The 20,662-nt window shown below is 45.2% G+C and overlaps 1 protein-coding gene across 1 annotated transcript; it reads right to left on the bottom strand.

Moving 5' to 3' along the window:
* Nucleotides 1-286: 286 nt before the first annotated feature.
* On the bottom strand, nucleotides 287-3,634 carry T265_06544 (hypothetical protein; the record flags this gene model as incomplete). The annotated part of the gene is made up of 1 exon (XM_009171840.1): nucleotides 287-3,634. The coding sequence occupies one exon, from the start codon at nucleotides 3,632-3,634 to the stop codon at nucleotides 287-289; it is 3,348 nt and encodes a 1,115-aa protein (XP_009170104.1).
* Between the last annotated feature and the right edge of the window lie 17,028 nt (nucleotides 3,635-20,662).

Here is a 20,662-nt window from a genome sequence, read left to right on the forward strand (position 1 = left end):
CAACATCAGTGTTGGCACTGATACTTCACTGCCGTATAACAATAAGGTTCGTCTAGTTATATATATATATATATATAACTGTATATACATATGTACCACCCACAAACATGATTAGGAGATCAAGAACAACTTCCTTGAAGCAAGTCTAGATATACGCTCTAGAAAATCTGGGACAATGTACAAATGTTGTTTCAAGGGGAAAATATATCTGTTGAACTCACACAGTGGAGCTATTTTGTGCACAACGCTAGAGATGGTACTCACACAATGTCCTTGAAACCAATGACTATCCATAACGAATGATGTCGTTTTGTGTGGGACCGTATGACATCTTGCTATTCCATTGACTGGGAAACGGCAACTTCTGAGCGGTGGATAATACGGACGATAGCGAAAAGGTTCCTGGAGTAGTTGCATCTCCCAACAGAACTGGAGAGTAGGACGTATGATTTACAAGTGCGGGAGCAGCGTGGTCACAGCCGTTCCGTGTGACGTCTGAAAAGTAATCACCACCAATCAATGCCATTACAGGCGGTTGGTCGAGGAGATGCGTCTTCATCAACGAGTCATCTGGCCTCAGTTGTGGTGTTACCTTTTGCAATCTTTGTGAGTCTTGCCCCTTGTTTCTCGATCGATTCCGGCTCAACGCAAATATAATGGCTGCACCAGCCGCAACTGATACAACTCCAAGACAAGCTAGTAGTATAATTATAGTTTTAAATCGATCGGGGGAGAACGCGATCCAGGGGAAAGAGCCATGCCCTTTCTGGGTTGCAAAATGAACTCGTTTCTGATCGGTAGTCGAAGATGGAGACATTGGCGTGTTGTTCACGTTTGGAATCAGTCCGCTTTGTTTGACGACAACATATCCAGAAGTTTGCAGTTTTCGCGCAGTTCCATGATCGTGTACGATTACACCAAAAACATATTCTTGAGTCATGCTCAAATATGACGTCCACAGTCTTACTCTTCCGCTATCGTAAAGGTGAAACGCGCGCACAGGTAGTGGAGATCTACCTTGAGTCACAAACTTTGGTAGTTTTTCCCAACCGAGTTGAGCAAAAGAGAGTTTGCCATTCTCTCCTTGATCTGCATCCGACGCTTTCAAGTCAGTGATCAACTCAGACACAGCTCCAGGAACTGCAGTCCACAAGGGTTGCAGAGCAACGGGTTCACCAAATTCTTGTCGACCGCTTTGTGTGTGCCATCTTGGGGGGTTGTCGTTGACGTCCAAAACGCTTACTCGAATTTCTTGAAGGCTTCTACGTCTCTCCACTTTTCCACAGTCCTCCAGCGAGATACGGAGCAAGTAGGCGGAAACCAGTTCTCGGTCAATTAGCCGGTGGTGTTCTCTAGGGAGTGTTACCTGTCCGGTAGTTGGATCTAATCGGAAGTTTGGTAAAGGTATTTCAATCACATCCGCGTCGTGCCCTAACAACACTGACAACGGCCGTAGTGACGGCGCGGATGAGAACGCTCGCTCTGCCGTAACGCTGTCCAGTCGAAATATCACGGTCCCATTCTCCCCAGCATCCGGATCTTCCGCAGTGACTGCGCCGATCTTTTGAGGATACACCAGCTGATCCGTGTATATCTCGGAGTAGCTATCCCATTCAATGACGGAGAATCCTTTGTGAAGCAGACTAGGAGTCAGTTTTGGGGAGTTATCGTTGATGTCTGTCACGGTGATGTGAATGTCCGCCGTCGCGGAAAACACCAAACGATCACCGTCTGTTTCGGTTGCTTGAAGAGTACAACGAAGGAGAGGCGCGATCTCTCGATCCAGGCCATAGGGAGCGGCGATCGCACCCGTCTCTGTGTCTACAAACAGCTGCTTGCATCCTTCATCCGAAGCTGTGTAAGATTCATCTGGAGGGGCGGGATTCGGTGTGGTCTTCCATTCATAACGGACTCGCTGTGTGATATCTTGTAATTGTGGTCGAACAAGGTCATTTATCGGTTCAGCTGTTTCTTCTAACGTCAACTGATAAAGTGTTTGTTCAAAGCACATTTCAGTAGTATCTGTCAGTTTGATCTTTAGCTGAATCGATGAGGTCAAGCGATAAGGTTCTCCCTGATCGTTGCACGCAATCACGAGTGTACCAACCGGATGCTTTTTCTCAAGGGAATCAAGGGATGTCCCCATAGTGGTGAGTGGTCGATCAGCTTGGAGCATAAACAACTGTTTTCCTGAAACCAGTCCTGTACTGACCAGGGCGAATCGCAGATTGAACGCTCTCTCAAGCTCATCGTTGCCTGCTTGAATCTGACAATCCACCTGGGCGTTCTGACCGAGGTCAGCATCGGAAACAATGAATAGGCAGAGGTGAGCACCAGATTCCACCGCATACGGGACAGTCAGCTCAGTCGGATCTAGATTGGTTCGCTGGCACCCGGTTCGCTTCACTTCAATCTCCGGAGCGTGGTTGTTTGTATCGGCAATTTGGACTGTCAGACGCATGGAGGCAGTTCTTCTTGGAACCCCGTTATCTGAAGCAAGAATGATGGTATCCAGGGCAGTTGGATTGCTGGCAGGCAGCGTCCGAGTGAGGCGAAGTTCACCGCTGTCTGGATCGATTTTGAAAGGAGATAGATGGCTTTCGGTTGATGAGGGAAGGAACTTTCCGTCTTCAACGGAGTCCAGACGTCGCCTGGGCGAGTCAAGCAGACTATAGGTGATTCGACCGGCCTCCGTGGTGTCTTCATCAGTGGCTTCGACTTTAATCAGGAGGGCGCCAATCGGAGTGGCTTCAGACACCGTGATAATGTGATTGGGTTTCGGGGGATATACAATAACCGGTGGGTTGTCGTTGACATCTTGAATCAATACGTGTAAAGGAAGGATATCACATTTCATTCGAGTTAGTTTCCGACCACATGCTCTCAAATTCAGGGGATACATCTTATCTTTCTCGTAGTCCAGAGCGTGTTTCACAACGAGATAGACGTTTGCTGAATTGGCTTCAATACCAAATGGACTAGATGTACTACTACCAACAAGTGTTGAATTATTCTCAAGACTGTAAGACACCTGTGCGTTGATCCCCACATCCGGATCATAGGCTGCAGGCAGGGGGTGCCTAAATCCCACAGGGACATCTTCGCTAATCCGGAGCGTTTGTGCACCAGTCCAGCTGCTGGATAGTCGTTCCAAGAACACCGGACCGTTGTCGTCGATATCTTTGACTTCGATTAGTATGGAAACCCAGTTTTCATTGGTCGAATCCGCCGACCTGCATACGGCAGCAAATTCCAGAAAACAGCTGTCCTTCTCAGCCCTGTTGGATGAACCACCGGTAAGACACAATGTTTCACGATCCAGTCGAGTATGTGTGTACAATTTACCAGTCTGCGGTTCAAGTTTGAACAGTTCGGTCGGTCCGGAACTGAACCAAGAACAATGCAAGTCCCCGGTGCCTGTCTTGTTGACATTGCTGCGGAGCTGTTTCAACCAGTTGTTGTCGGAGATGATGTTGCCAACAAGAGTTTGCACAGGCACCTCCTCACTGATTACGTAGCGGAGATGAGCAGTTCTGTTTGCGAGAGCACTGTTCATTAGAGTCAAACACATGATTGTCAGGCACGCGGTTCTAAGCTTGGAAAGGTTATACTTTGTCAGTGGAGCCACACTCATGTTGGATATCCTTTACTTGCTGACATCACTTCCGTAAGAAGCAGACGGAAGAGTGCCAGCACTCCGGTCGACTTTACCTGATATCCACATTTTTGTGGCATACTGTAAACCGTGGTTGGACAACGCCTCATGCGCGTGCGTGCGTGCGCGTGCGCGCGTGAACGCAGGCTTAAATCGACCAATCAAGGGTTGCCTAAATAGACTCATCGTTTGGCTGCGTTTTCCATGTAATTCTGCTAGAAACGGGGAAATGATGGAGAAAACTGTCGAAAGTGACACTTATTCACCTAGAGTTCCAGTTGATTTTAACTATCTGTGTCACAGCTCGTTTTTTTCAGCCGCGTTTTTGCTCTGTAAGCGAAGTTAATCTACTCCGAGAAACCTAAAAGCAGTGCGGAGCTGTTTCATTTGGACTCCCCACACTCCTAAGGAATTGTGAGCAAATCCGAGGGAGAAATAATTCACAACCTTCCCCGGGGAGTCTGGCGACACGTGGTCATTGGATGTTAATCACGTGATTGAACGATATTAGGTATTCTGTCGAAGCACGCTGACCTTAAGTTCCGTTCTGTCGTAAGGCCTTGCCGGTTGGCAGTAGTTCCACGTTCCAGTCGAACAGTACCTCGGGAGGGAACCTTGTCAGAACTTACGCAGCACAGTACGCTGTCGAAGCTAATCAGTGTAACGGTGTATACTACTGATGGAAATGCTAATAGCCTCAGGTGAGATATCAAAGCGCCGTTCCCACATCTAATGGAGGCTGAAGTTGGCACAAAAGTTATAGAATCACTTTGCGGCGTTTGCGTCCTGGAATGTTCAAGTAAACCCCTACGAACATTCATCTTTCAAGAAGTGTGTGCAAATGAGATTCTTACTTTTATGTCTGACGGCTTGTAACCGATTATTCCGTGTTCGTCAACAGATGATTTCTCACTAACTGGATTTCTTTCTTTTGGTTTGTTGATATACAATCATCGGAATACGCTAATGCCAAAACAAAGGCGTCTGGCTTTGATGGTTTTAGTCACGTGATTTTGTATTACTGAAGTCTCTTTGTTTCGTTTTCTTGCTAACGCCTTCCCCCAATCAGACTGAATTTTTGACGCCTCACGGCAGAACAGAAGAGAAACAATGCCGGTACGTACAACGATCTGTGTTCTACAGTAAAATTTCCGATGTTAACCTAGTGCCTGGCCTAAAAATGATGTCGCCCAAGTGGATTTTGAAATGTTCCAGTAAGGCACAATGGCAAGGACTCTGTGCAAGGACACGGCGTTTCATGCCTACCTCGTCAGCCCTAATTCTAAATGTAACCAGTCCGTTGAATGCTATCCGAGTGGATTGAACATGGAGTTAATTTTTTTGAACAGTTCTTACAGTTTCAAGAAAAACTATCTATTTTCTTCGGTGACCGTCTATCGACACAGGTTTACAGATGGTGGACGCGTGTTTGCACCTGACAAGTGAGGTGAGAACTATCGTCATCTCGTACTTTTTCTGTTTGCTACCCAGCGACAATTTTTCCTCATATTTTAAAGAGTACCCTTTATTTGCACAACACTTGTCATCGAATTTCATACGAAATTCACATACGACGGTCTACCATTTTGTCCCGATGAAGCAACGAAATTACTCAACCGGATTGTATTAAGTTTCGTCCTGACGGTTACGAACCGTCGAAACGTAAAGTGAGTTCGTGAAAAATATGCAGACGGCTGACAGTTTAGTTGAAAAACATGTCAAACTTCACCGAGACACATTTTCAAACTTATTTGGCTTTGTGAGAGACTCATCTGGAATCAAGCTGAATCTTCCATTTGTGATGTTTCCAGGCAACTGAGTGTGCTGCACCAAACCGCTTCATGTTTCAGTCGCTACGATATTCGAGATATCGCGATACATGTATAGGCGTAACTCACTACTCAAAATGTTGCTGAAAATTCTTTGACACCCAACGACCGGTTTCAACCTTCCACTTTGGGCTCATCAGGTAGGCGAAGTCCCCGAGTTTCCGTCAACCTTTCGTTCTGTCTGAAACCAGATTGCACGAAATTAGCGAATATACACTCATTTGAAAACAAATTCGTTTTTGCGAGAGACTCACCTGGAACGCATATGGATTTCTCGTTTGTGCTGATTTCAAGTAATTTAGGTTCAAGTACAACATAAAGTTGGCGGAAACGCGAATACTGCGCCTACCTTTTAAACACCGAGTGCAACGTCGAAAGCGGTCTTAGGCTGTCGAAGAGTTTTCAGCAAAATTATGAGTAGTGACTAAATCCAATTTGCATTTGAACTGGCCCATGTGATCAGTTTGTGTTTTTCAAAAAATATTGAATTCAATAGTCTCTGTGGCCCGTAATGCAAGGAATCCTAAATAAAACTAAGGATAACAGTGATTAGCTCTCACTTCGACAAGATACAGTACAACTCATTCTTCAGTCACGGAAGCCACATCACGTGGTCACTTGCTGATTGGCTGCTCGAGTGGTGACTTCTCAGACGGGAGTTTCACTCATCTTGCGGAACTCTTCATCCTATGAATCACTTATTAATTGACAATTGCTCAGAGGAAGAATCATTTTACAAGACGAGTGAAAGCTCATTCGGAGAGGTTATTAGTGCACAGGTGATGATAGCCATAATACAAATCAGAAGGTGTATGCACTAATAAAAGTTTTTTTGTATGGTTGACAGTGGTGGGTTTCGACACGTATAAAAATAAATACAATGCGAAAATAGGAGCAAGTCAAAAAAAAGGAAATTATCGTATGAGAGAGACCCTTGGTGAAAGTCCGGACGGCGGGAACATGTTTTCTCCGCAGTTTGGCCGCTACACGTGTTCCATGATTGTCCGTGGACTTGTGGAGAGGTTGACGTCTTGCTCCCTGCGCGCGCGAGACTGTGTGTCTTGACTGGGTTCGGTTTGCCTTTATGTAGGTCTCGGTGCGTGTATGTGGATGCGTCGGCACATGTATGTTTGCTACGCTGACTAGGCGGTGCAGACGCGATCAGTCAGCTTAATGTGACGTGGTTTGCGAGTATGAAAAAAAAGACAAGCCTCGTGATCCAGTGAGCGATTGTGAGCTGAACAGTCAAGTATGTGGGGTCACCGGGAATCTACAATTCCTCTTTTCACCGACACGTTACAAATGAGAGAACGCTAACGCGTCCTTTTGTCCGACGATATCAGACGATTGAGTCTGTGAACTACGATACAGCTACGGACCTTGGTCGGCTGTCGGCGACGGTCCGCCAAGGAGAACCGGTGCAATATTAGATCAGCCGAGCTGTAACTTTAGCCACGAATTCAGAATTAACAGCCCATAGTCTTCGAATTTAATCAAACTTGTGGCTTATTTGTGCACAATTCCACGTCTATTCTACCTGGTAGTCAGGCCAAAGTTGGATCTGGCCGGTCCATGTAACCAAAAGACTCTGATCATCCAAATTCGATAATTTACAACCAAACAAGCTAATGTGGATCGGCCGGGTCGGGCTTTTTGTATGTGTGTCTGGCTTATTCAGGGCATTCTGAATTGCGTTGATTGCTGTGAAACCTAAGGCGTATTCGGAAATGCCAACTGGGACTACTTGACTTGCGAGTGAAGTAGTATATAACAAAGGTCGAAAAGCATTGTATAATCGCAGATTCACTTACAAATATAATTGATTACCAGCCATTTTTCCAGTAGCCAATGGGAAATGAGTGAAATTCCTGTATGAGAACTCGTCACTTAGTCTACACTTAACCACGAGATGGATACTCCCTGAGCGGGGCCATATTCTGTCAGTCGCTCGTGAACGAACAATTACATCTTCAAAATACCAGCCAAACGTCTTCGGGCAGAGAGACTCTACTGCGGTTTCGTCAGATGCGCACTGCTGATGATTCCCAACAAGGATGAAACATGAAGGAAACTACTCACAAGTCGCTGAAAACCCCTCGACAGCCCACGACTGGTTTCGCCCTATCTTGGGGCTCATCAGGTAGGCGCAGTCCCCGAGTTACCGTCAACCTTATATTCTACTCGAACCCAAATGGGACTGTTTTCGACACTAATTTGCAAATCAATTTGGTTTTCGCGAGAGACTCAACTGAATCTCTCGCTTATGAGTTTCCTTCATGAAAATATACTGCGACATCTCGAATATCGTGCCAACTGAAACATGAGGCGGCCTGTGTGCAGCACATTCAGTCTTAGAATATCATAAAAGAGAGATTCACTTGAGTCTCTCGTGGAAACCAACTTGATTTACAAGTGAGTGTATTTCTCCAAGGATGAAACAGTCATGCACTACAGTGCTTCTCGACTCTGGAGCATTGATGGTCTTCACTTTCAAGTCGAAATCACGGCTGAACAGTCCCAGATCTCTCAAATGGGGGGGGGGAGATGGCTCAAGTGGTTAGAGCGCGAATTTACTGACCGGAAGGTCCGTGATTCGAACCCGACCTCTGCCTGTCGACTTCTCCTGTCTAAGCTTGAGCAACCTTGCAGTATCCAAGCCCTTTCCTTCTTTGGGTGGCATGGGACGGTGGTAAAACAGAACGATTATGTTTCGTGTATCATCGCGACTACCTAAACTCTCCATTATTCATTAAGACCCGTGGGATTCTAGGTGACTACTACGTGACTACTACGTGGCCTCTAGCTGTGGGTAAAGCTGGTCGGGTTGGTTAGCCATCAAAAGTTGCTTGATCGATCGGCGGCCGACCTTGAATTGTGTGTGCATGTCTACTGGCCATGTGCGGCGTTCTGTCTCTGACCTTCGTTCCAACATGAGGCATAAAGTACACGCTGCCGGCTTACATAGTACAGAGTGCCAGTTTTTTAGGGTACGCGAAATGTGCTCAGACCTAAATGATGTGAATCCACTTGTTGGATTGGGGTAGAAAGGTCTCGTTCCCACACACATAGTTGACATGAATCCTACTGGAAAAGAGATATGTCTCGTAAAGAAAAATGGTCACAAGGTTGCTGAAAACTCTTCGACAGCACACGACCGGTTTCGCCCTTCTTGAGATTCATCAGGTAGGCGCTGCGATGCTGTCAGTTTGCTCAAACCGAGACGGGGTGGTCTGGAGGTCGGCTTTGAACTACGGACATTCTGGTCAGTAAATCCGTGCTCTAACAACTCAGACAACACGATGAGTTATCCAAAAGAACAGTCATAAGTGACATAGCTCGTTCCCTACGTGGGGAGGAACCAAACTACTTAGTGCGCCTGATGAGCTGAAGGGCCGAGAAAGTATACGAAGAGATCAACTCCAAGTTTTTTTAGAAGCTCTTAGGTTTCCGTGTGGCAGTATGACCAAAAGGTAGAACAATTATCAAAACATTTCAGCATCGTTCTTTAAGATCCTTGAAATCCAGAGTTCTATATGAGATTAGCAAGATATCGTATTTGCGGCCAAGGATACGTTCCTCGATTCCTATTGGCTGTTTGGGCGAAGAAGGATCCAGCAATCGGTACCGGAAAAACGTGAGGGTATTGGCTGGACCCACAAACGGCCTTGAAGCCGGACAGATCAGACTAAAGATGGCGAAATTGGCCACAGAAATTACTACAATAGTTCTCACTCAGGAAAACTGAGATTAGGTCAACTCAACCCATGACAAACTGTGGGAATCGTTGAAACCATCTGTCGGCAAGAGATCTCGCTCTCCGTCGCGCTGAGAGATATAGTGTTGGGGAGGGGAGGGGAGTTATTTTGCGCGCCATAATGATGGTACACTGAATCGTTTTTTTCAGAAAAAAAACAGTGGTCTCACGGTTGTCAGCTGCGAACGCCTACCATCTGGCTGTCATCCTTAGACTCTGGAGCGGAGTTTGGCTGTCTATTTATGCGTTCATGTCTACGGAACAAAAAACACGGTCTTTGGGAGAAAATTCTGTGACTTTGAGTGAACTCAACCAGAACATTGACGAATAATGCAGAAATTTATCGGAATACGATCGCTGGTTTTCTTCGTAGACCAATGATGTGTGTGAACTGCTCATAGTGTGGGGAGATTCTGCAAATGCCCGGTTATGACGAAGAACCGAGAAGAATTCACTGTACAGCTGTTTCATCCATATTGAGAATGATAAGCAGTGAGCATCGCACCAAACCTCATCAGGGAGACTCGAAACTATGACCTACCGGTCAATGGTTGAATACCTAACCGTTTGGCCACAAGCGGCAATGATTAGTTCTCACAAAGACAGCACATGGGACCACTCATCCTTCAATGACGGAAAACCACATCAGGTGCCCACGTTTTGGCTGGCTCGTCAAGTGTGACGCAGAGCAAGACAGCTTTAACATCATCTTTACGATCATCATGATCGTCATCACCGGCATAATCATCATCATCATCATCATCATCATCATCATCATCATCATCATCATCATCATCATCATCATCATCATCATCATCATCAGCATCATAATTCACTGCCGTACAACCATAATTTATGTGAAAGCTTTATTGTAAGGAAAAGAGTGAAGGTGGACGGTGAAGGGACTTAGTGCTAGCTCACCACAATCATTCTGAGGTGCCTACACCTCCAGACACTCACTCAGGCGATCTGGATAGAAACTGACAGCAAGAACGCCACTGACATCGGTTGGCAGCCGTATCTTGTAGTGTCTCCAACCAGGCACAGTGAGGATCACGCGGTCCCTTTCCTTTAAGGCGAGTAGCACCGACAACACCCAAGCGTTTCGTGATCTCCTTCATACTCCTCTACCAAGTCAAGGGTTGGTCACCTCTCTGTTTACGCCACTCTGAGTTGGGCATGGAAAACAGCACTCTCTTCGGCAAACGATGGTTCGGCAACACATGTCCCAACCAACGCAGCTTCTGGATAACGGCAATGAGCAATATCTCGTACACAATTTGCTAGTGAGCAGTCTATGTTACACCATATGTAGTCGGCACCGAGCCCCATGTGTAATCAACTGAGCGTCCTTTAACTGGTTCACACCTAAAAAAAACAGAGAATGAAGGGAACAAGAAAGTTCTAGAATGGGGAGTGTGCCCACCATTACCGTAGACATGCGCGCACATGGGAGGCAGAACCACGACATTCTATTTATAGCAGTCTTCCCATTGCTAAGTGCCCCTTGGAATACAATTAGGCAAATAGTAGACTTGGAGCAGTGAGAGCACGGTGAGTTAGTTTTTTTCAGGGAAATATGTCAATCATGCGTCATACATAAACGTCGAAATAACCATTTTTGTCCGAGAAACACGGGGGTGTGGTAACCACTGTGTGCATAGAGTTCCGAAGACATCTAGAACGTGAGAACAAATGAAAGGTTTTTGTACTTAATGCTTATGTTTGAAATTTGGTGAGGCAGAATGGGTTTATTGATTTATGGGGCGGTAAACATCGTGGATAACGAGCAGACGAATCAGTCCATTCCATTAACATCAGATGGACTTGATTACGCCATATGATGCTGAGAGTTCGGCTTTCGTTCCGCATTCAGGTTGCAGCCTGGAATTTTATGGCAGCTGTATCGATCATTATGGACACTCGATTTCAGTCGGATGTTACGTGTTTTGGCCAGGATAAACACGTCTCCCCGGCATCCGGCAAAGTCACCGTCATATCAGGAATCCAGTGCTTGGACGGAGCTAGGTCGGGTTGTACCGTGGACGAAACGGGGCTTTGGATAGTGTGATATAGGTACAGATTGCGTAAAGGTTTCTAACATTTTCAGCTGTTCTGCTTGGCAGAACGATGACTGGAATTTATAACGTGCTCTCTGATCGTCAGTAATATACTGACCTTGAACGCCCAAGTCCCGGTCTAGCTAAGGATGTATGTTGATGCTGATCTCGGTGTCCATCAGGCCTACAGATGACGTTTTAGTGATCGCATGATGTGGAGTGTGAAATTTGAGCATATGAACGCCGTTCAATCGAATACTGCTTTTTTTTTACTATGATTTGTCTTAGACACGACTCGGCGGGGTACCGTCCAATATGTATTTTGAATTAACTTTTGGTAGCCTGCGTGTAACCGGTGACGATCCTGAAGGTCACGAACACTTTACTGAGTCTCTACTCATAATGTGCTCAGTCACTGTCCGAAATCCACAGTCTTTCAAAGCTTGGAATCACCCAGAGGAGGTTTCTGATGTGCGCACTGCTCCAAGGATGAAACAGATGCTCGGCTTTACAACATAGGTGCGCGGGATGAATTCTCTGTTAATTTAAACATCTCCTCTTTGAGCTTCAGTGGTAGTAGGAATCCCGACAAATGCGAGACAGCCGAACGATTTCCTCGAGGTATAGTACTTCGTTTCAAACTCAATGAGCTAACATGTAAAGGTCGATTCAATCTACGAAAAACGGAAGAGAAAAGATCGTCAACTTGATTGAAAAACTGAAACAAAACCTACTTTCTGACGGACGGCAGCTGTAACAATCACAGAATCAATAGGAAATAGCTTGGAGGTCAAGCTAAAAAGTTACCTAATTGTCGACCAATCAGAATCAACCAACTGCCTGACAGGGTCGGTCACCAATCAACAAATCAGAGCTACGTCGCTAAACTGCTGAAAGATGGCGTCACCTTGAGTGGCGACCAGTCGTACGTAACTAATCAACCAGCTCAGCGAACAGCAAAACAGCCATCTACACAATCTGAGCTAAAAAAGCTAACAAATGTTGGACAATCTGACGTAAAGTCAATTAAAATCTAATACTGAGTGCGACAAAGAAGATTAGGTTTACATCGGCCAAGTTTTTGGTGACGAATCCTGGTTGCTTTGCTTCAAAATCTATGTAAAATGTTTTAGCAGATTTACTTTTCATCTGGATGATAGCTTGATGGATATTGATCTACTGCTCTCCTGAAACCGCCAATCGATTTTTGACTCTGAGTCAAAAAGTTGTAAACTCAGTAAATGATACACGTACAATCAGGCTTAAGCAGATTACTGTTGGTCAGTCTAGTTCCCCTCAGGGGTCGACACACCAAGTCTTCATCCTGATGAACTGTCAGAAAGACCTTCCCAACTCTTCAAGATCATCAGAGTCGTCTACACCAACAGGTATCTCTGGTATACGAGTCAAAACGACCTCAAGGTCATTTAAGAGAATCCAAAGCTTGTAGAATTATTAGGATCATCCGAATCACTCACAGAATCAGATTCCGGCGGTAAATAACAGGTATAAATGATGCTTGGAGGACAATAATCCAACAATCAATCTGTTCTCTCTGACTTATCTACCGACCGAAACGTACCCTTGGAGCTGCATATCGCCATATTGCGCTGACAAGGCCTGAGTAGTGATGTGTAAGTCTGATACTGGATTCTAACATGTCTAACCAGAGCAGATCTTCATCAGGAACTTTTACATTCCATGGGCTAAAACCCGCGATGGACTGTAAAATGCATAAGACCGTAAAAGTCAAGCGTGGGTTCAGCTTTCAGCAATTCGAATACAAAGGTTTCCAGGGCTACCTTCCCAAACTTTCAATCTGCACGTTTTTTTGGGGCACGTAATGGAGCTTAAGTCGCACGCAACCATGTCCTACAAAGTGGATAGATATTGAGTCGCAGTTGAAACTTTTGGCCTGTGAGTGAAGCTAGGCTGTGTTCAGAAGCTGAGTGCCACAACACAGCTGTTTCATCCCTATTGGGAATCCTCAACGTTCGACATCTCCAGCTAGCAGTTTGAACATCTAACAGTCTACCCACGAACCCCTGATCAGCAGTGAAATTAACTCACATTTGGACAAGATAACGCCATTCATCAATCGCAGAAGCCACATCACGCGATGACGTACTGTCTGGCTCCCCGAGTGATGACTCATCAGATGTGAATTTTTCTCATGTGAAATGCATTTTGCTGATAGTTTGAAGAGATTCAACAACCCAGGTTAGGAGTAAACAACTTGTGCGATGACATTTAACACGTTTCTAGATCTTTTCATACTACTAACAAAAATCGAACAGCTAGGCAGAAAGAATTAGTCACACTGTGTGCGAACCTCCGATTTGAAAAGTAGTCACTCGATGAGCCGATCAACAAGTGACCACGTGACGCAGTTTTGAATGTGACTGAAGGATGAGCGGCGCTATATCCAGTCAAACTATAAGCTGTGAAGCATACGGCTAGGTGTTCAACCACTGGCCGGAATTTCAGCGGTTCGGAACTCTGTGCGTTCTGTGAGATGCGTGCTGCCGAGGTAGCCCCCCAAACAAGGAAGGAACAGCTGTACAGTTCTCATCCTTTTGGCATGTACTGGCTTCACTTACAGGATGAAGCTTTTATTAACTATTTCCAATCTGATTGACTACTGGTAAAAAAATTCAAAATCTCAGTTGACCTTGGAATACAATGGCACCATTTCAGACCGAAAAGATTTCGTGAACTAAATTCACACAATTTTGAAGAGGTAGATGACAAATGCGTACTGTCCCGACGATCTAGTTATGAAGAGATGAATTCGGTGGAATTCCCGAGTATCGAGAAACATTTGTGGCCTGTTACAGATCCTACTTAATGGCCAACTTTCATTCACTCCAAATTTAAAGTGAAACAGACGATCGATAGGCATGTTAATGATGAATGACACTCATGAAACATGTGCGTGCGTGATGGAACGCTGGAAAGAATGCAGCCAGATTCCATGCCAATGATTGCAAACAAAACTCCCGCCCACCCAAATTCCCCTAGTTATCATGGAAATAAATCAGAGTCACGTGAAATATTGGCTCACAGAATGGGGTGTCGATAACCGTGCTATGCTAATGAGCAGGTGAGCGGCTGGAGAAGTTGTTTCAATGGGCGCCAACATTCCCAAAACGTCAGTCTGTTTTGGACCGATTTGATGCATGACACACAGTTGTCCGATCGAATCCTGGCCAGACAAATGTCACGACTTGGCAGTGATTTTTTTGGAGTTTGTTAAAAAAACTGTTTCTCCTCACCCGTAGGATGTACCTGGCGCTATTTATCCTGTTTCTTCACAGGTTGCTATAAGGGATGATCAGTAAGCAGGGGGGAATGCAAATGAGTTAACAACGAAGAATTTTGTCAACATTTTAACGATACTCTCACTGTCAGCCTCGTGGGCGCTGATGTAAACGTGGAGGTTAACTGGTGAGAAGCCTAAAAGTTTTGAACACCATAGAGTCCACTGATCACCAGAAAAACGTAGCCCTACGAAAATCGATATGGATCGGAATGCATCGTTCAATATGTGTTAGTCCCACCTTCGAGGACCCAGCACCCAAGGATAGTGTCTTCATCGAAAGAAGATTTTGCAAGAGCAAATGGTTAGCACGCGAATTTACTGACCGCAAGGTCCGTGGTTCGAACCCGACTTTTGGCTCTCGACTTTCCCTGTCTAGGCTTGCGCAACCTGAGAGTATCTCGGCCCTCGTGTTTCTTTATGGTGGCATGGCAATTAGGCACTGAAAGTGTGCTAAAGCTGAATGATTTTTTCCATATCTTTTAGATCTAATAAACATTGATCTGTCTCGTCACGATGTCCCCACTCAAGGAGACGGCAATTTCCAACGCGATTGAGTTGATCTACCTGGGTTAGGTGGATTCTCTCGAAACCTTCTGGTGTACTTCAGCATTACTGATCTCATATTCCAGATCCACGCAACCCCCCGAAGACACCGACTGTGAAACGCAAAGATTCTTCGTAGATCTGGACGAAGTGGCTACCTCTCGAATATACGAAGTACGACCGATTGGGCCGCAAGATTGCAAGATTGTGTCATATCGGGGCAACAAAGTTTGGATGATGGCAAACGCTGTGTTGTACTTCCCAAGTTGAGCAGTGAGTTCGCTCTTCACCAGACCGTCGGGAATTATTGAGCTGTCCAAGTGAGCGTCATTTTACAGGTGAGAGGAGCATACCAGATTGTGCAGCAAAATCTGTTTAGCTTGTGTAAATTACTCTGAATTTCTAAAGGACCAGTAAGAGCAGTGCCGTCGGTGCACTCGATGAATGAACGCCCCAGTAGTACCTTCACTCCCAGGTGTCAGAGGCAGGTAAAGAAAATCCACGCGGTACATCAACTACGAAGTCAAGAAGGGCATCTGTGTCTAGATGTGGTGTACTCAGAGAAGAATTTGCCACCGCCCCCCACCCCTCCACGGGGGGGGGGGCATGTAATGAGAGAGAGAGGGATAAAAAGTTATCACAGTTTCTGACGATCGACGGAGACAGAAGTAGCCTTGAGATCAGGAGAGATGAATAATGATGATACCGCAAGTTAAAGATTTGATCGATTCAGTCCCGAACAGCTCGATTCTCAGGAATCTGACTCTCCAGAAGATGTGTCAACGATGCCAGAGGACACACCAATTCGGCCGATTCCTTGGCAATTTTCGTTGCAGTGTGGACATGTATTTTCTTTGATTGTTCTGATTAGAGTTGAACTAGGTCAGCCGTAGATGATGAGTGTTCACAACCATCGTGGAGGTTCAGCGTACTTTTGTAGCATGTGCACAAGAGTCTGGAACTTACGGCGAATTTACTTCATTCTCACAGTCGACGTTTCGAAAAAGATCTACTTGTTGCTACTAGTGCAATACGTTTATTACTAGCCATACCCTCAGGAAGAATCACCCACGTCGACGAAGTGATTTCGGAATCCTCCGGAGGAGACGATAGTACTGAATTCGGCGCATAAGTAGTTTGTTCACGACATCGGTCTGACCGACAATTGATGAAATGGATCGTAAGAGATTAAAAGTTGCGCACCTTAAAACCTGTCTTTCGACTCACTTTAGAGGTCGATCTCTACCTTTGAGTGTGCCAAGACACACGAGCAATGTTAGTCTTCACATAGGTTTCCTGGCTGTTGAACTCAAGCAAATATTTTCTATTCCGCACTCGTCAAGTGGATGTCATTCTATTGGGATCTGTTCGTACATCAAGGACGAATACGATAGCTTCCTGGGGTACAGTGGTTACTAATTTCTTAGGCGGAAGGCACTCCAAGAGAATTTCAGAGTGATGGAAGTGACAAAATAAGTCCGTCTGACTGTTTTTCAAGGGTTTTTTGACGATTTAAAAAGCATGGTTCAACTTGACGTTCTGCTTTTCTAATGGGGATGCCATCCTGCATGTGAGGCCAAACTATAGTGAAAAACCCAGGTTTTAACGGCAGCCTAAATCGAGTCCAGCCGAGTTTCTCGTTTTTAATGAATATCCTCAACTCTGGAGGTACGCTTATCTGATGAACTCGAAGAAGGATAGAGCCGGTTGTGGACAGTTCGGAGGTAATCAGCGACCGTGTGAGTAGTGTTCAGGAAAATACTGTGCGATCTGTCAATTATCATACGAAATTAAGCATGAGGCGGCCGCTGTGCATGAGATTCACTCGACCAATATCCGAAACTAGAGATTCAGCTGGGATTCGTTTATTAGTAATATCTAAATAAATCGAAGACCGTTATCCACCTGACAAACCAAACGGTGTTTGCCAACGAAATTTAGAAATCCGATTCAGGTGGTTACGAACCGTTCGGGTGGAACCTAGATGGTGACTTAGTGAAACTCGTTCTGTTTTGACGAGAGTCTGAACGGATTCGCAGCTGAATCTTTCGTTTTCAGCAACCCTATATGTAGTGTGTTTTATCGTGGATCATGACGCATTCAGGCTAGCGATGAATGGTCGGAAAGTTTGATCTGAGTTGTAGTCTATCCTCGCGCAGGAACTGATGATTGCAATCTAACAAACTCAGATATCTAATGGAACTATGTTTGAAACTAGGGTTGGCTAGCGCCTGAGTGTTGGATCAACTTTGGACTCGAAAATGAGGTGATAAAATCCGGAGGCTTCACAAGCGTGACAGTGTACATAGTCGACTATTTTGCTGGAACTGATCACTTTCACCGTTAAATAACAACTCGCGAAAGTATCAGGTGCGGTTGTAGGCGATGGAGAGATTTGTGGAATCCGCACTTACGTTCGAACAGTCATCGTCCTGTCCTGGTGCAATTATTCTGTGGAAGACCAGCCTGGTATATTGATCATATCAGAGTTCATCAACAGTGCTGAGATTCCATCTCGCGAGCATCTGATATGCTAAGTCCGTGTGTTAAAACTACTCCATCATGACAGACTAAACTCATCAGAACAGATGAAAACTGCTCACGTCTAAGCAATCTGATTGGTTTGTCCGACTAATCGAATGACCGTGCAGCTCTGGTTGGGCCGACTGATTGACCCCCTGTGAGGACTTCCTTGTCCTGTAGCAGCACCACGGACGCTTGAAGCCTACTGAACGATCGTCGGATTCCTCATGAAGACAGTGCAATATCTGGATCAACAGATCAAGAATTCATTGACAGTCAGTCAGCTTCCCATATAATAATCCTGGGTCTTCTAGATGAATTTTGGTTTCTTGGGCCGTCTTTACACTTGTAACGGTAGCCAATTCCCAGAAAGTACTTCAAGCAGTGCCCCACAAATCATAACAGTTCATCCCCAAGAGAGGCCAATTCGCCGAAGGAGTCCTCTCTTCACGGATAGTACTGTAATTCCTGGATCAAAGTAAGGCAGAACCATTTGGAAACTATGCAGCGGTTAGAACTCCCGGACGACATACTGTCTGATAGTAAGCTTTCAACAGATATTCTCTTGCTGAAGTCCGTCGATGCCGAAAAACTGAGAAGCACCTCACAGTTTTTTCCATCTTATTTGGCTTCCGAAATTTCATCATACTACCAATAATTTATAAGTAGCTCAGAGGGAAGAATAATCTAAAGGACGAATGAATCATCCATCTGAGAAGTCGTCACTCGAGGAGCCAGTCAGCACGTGATGATCACGTATCGTGACATCACCTGTCCTGACTGTAAGTTGATCACAATGCTCGTCAGTTCAACTGGCCGGAAGGTTGAGAATACGAAACCCTACCGGAATTTCGTGAGGCACGCATACGCGATGACCTACAAAAAGGATGAAAACGGGCGTTCCTCAGATTTTCCGCCTAGCCTGGTTCCATTCGCCTGTGAGCAGCACATTCAGTTGTAGAATCGAATACGAAATCCTACCGGAATTTCGTTAGGCACGCATACGCGATGACCTCCAAAAAGAATGAAAACGGAAGTTCCTCAGATATCCCCTCTAGACCAGTTCCATTCACCGGACTTAATCTCCATTGGAAAGGCCTCAGATAATCCCAAATAACGGACAGCATAGTAAACCTCTTCATAAAGGAAACTACTCACAAGGTTGATAGTAAGCTTTCAACAGATATTCTCTTGCTGAAGTCCGTCGATGCCGAAAAACTGAGAAGCACCTCACAGTTTTTTCCATCTTATTTGGCTTCCGAAATTTCATCATACTACCAATAATTTATAAGTAGCTCAGAGGGAAGAATAATCTAAAGGACGAATGAATCAGCCATTTGAGAAGTCGTCACTCGAGGAGCCAGTCAGCACGTGATGATCACGTATCGTGACATCACCTGTCCTGACTGTAAGTTGATCACAATGCTCGTCAGTTCAACTGGCCGGAAGGTTGAGAATACGAAACCCTACCGGAATTTCGTGAGGCACGCATACGCGATGACCTACAAAAAGGATGAAAACGGGCGTTCCTCAGATTTTCCGCCTAGCCTGGTTCCATTCGCCTGTGAGCAGCACATTCAGTTGTAGAATACCATAAACGAGAGATTCAGTTGTCTCTCGTGAAAACCAAATTGATTCGCAAATGAGTGTATTCGTCACTTTTTTAAAAAAAAAAACGAATATCCGTGTTCTTCTAGAATGGGTCTTCTTGAACTTTCCTGGATATCCACTGACCATCACGCAATTGTAAACGAACCCTACAAAGTAGCTCCACGAATTCCATAATAAAAACCACCTTCCAATAGACTCAAAGCGGAGTTACGAGAAAACCACATATTACTCGCATGCCTCACCAGTAGTATGAGCCGTTACAATGGTACTATCGGGCTCCCCTGTTTATTAACTTTTCAGTGTTGGCTGATAAAATCCTGAATTTTTTGCTCAATCCATATTTTTCGTTCCACATGCACCACTCAGAATTCAAAAGATATAATCAATGTCCATCTGGCCGTTATTTTTGGTGTCACAACGTTTACCCCACTCTTAGACACCAACCTCCCTTCTAGACTGTTTGTTTCGTCACTTTCGTGCTGATTTGAACGTCCCGGCTATTTCAACTGCTTTTTATCGCTCAGCCATCCCCCGAAGGTTTATCTCACGGAATCTGGCTCCATTATGTCAACATTATGGGGCGCCAATCATGTGTAGATCCACCCCGATTTCTCAACATCGCCGTCGCTGACACGCAAGCCTCTAGACTGAGCAGTGAACGGTTTATTCAAGCCACATGATGCATGATGAATTCAACCTGAGTGCCTGTTTGAGGAAATGACCAGCGGCAGTTGACAACGCTTCTCGACAAACAAGCACCACACAATTTTGTTGTCCGGAAGATCGAGAGATGAAATTTGTCCCCGATAAACACACACATGTTATAGGCATCGGGTGAGAAATGTTTTTTTGAATACCTGTTGCCATTTTATGAACTCGTGTTCAGCTAAGACTTGTAGCCTACCGCTCACCTGAGGTTAACACGCTCATGTTGAAATCACGCATAACGAATACCGTGTGAGGAATGCACCTGTTGGCAGCTTACAACCAACCAGTACACCCAGTCAAGTGAACTTCCGACTGTCAAACTTGCCGCCAAATGGACGCATTACAAGGAAAACCCGACACAATCAGCCCACCCACCGAACAAGGGAACACTCATCCATTTGGTGAAGCGCCAAAATACGGAATGAACAAGTCTCTGTCTCGGCGTATTTCGATAAAAACCGAACGGACTGTTGATTATAAAAAAGAAACGCCCTCTGGGAAGTAGTCAATAAGTGGGAACTGAGTGGTTACAAGGCATTAGGTACAAAAGTAGGTATCGATTTTGCACAGGGCTTCTAGAAATTACGTATTCTCAAGCAGTACTCATAAGGTTGCTGAAAATCCGTTGACAGCCCACGATAGGTTTCGCCCTTCTTG

This window comes from Opisthorchis viverrini, assembly GCF_000715545.1.
Source record: "Opisthorchis viverrini unplaced genomic scaffold opera_v5_136, whole genome shotgun sequence".
Lineage (NCBI taxonomy): Eukaryota > Metazoa > Platyhelminthes > Trematoda > Opisthorchiida > Opisthorchiidae > Opisthorchis > Opisthorchis viverrini.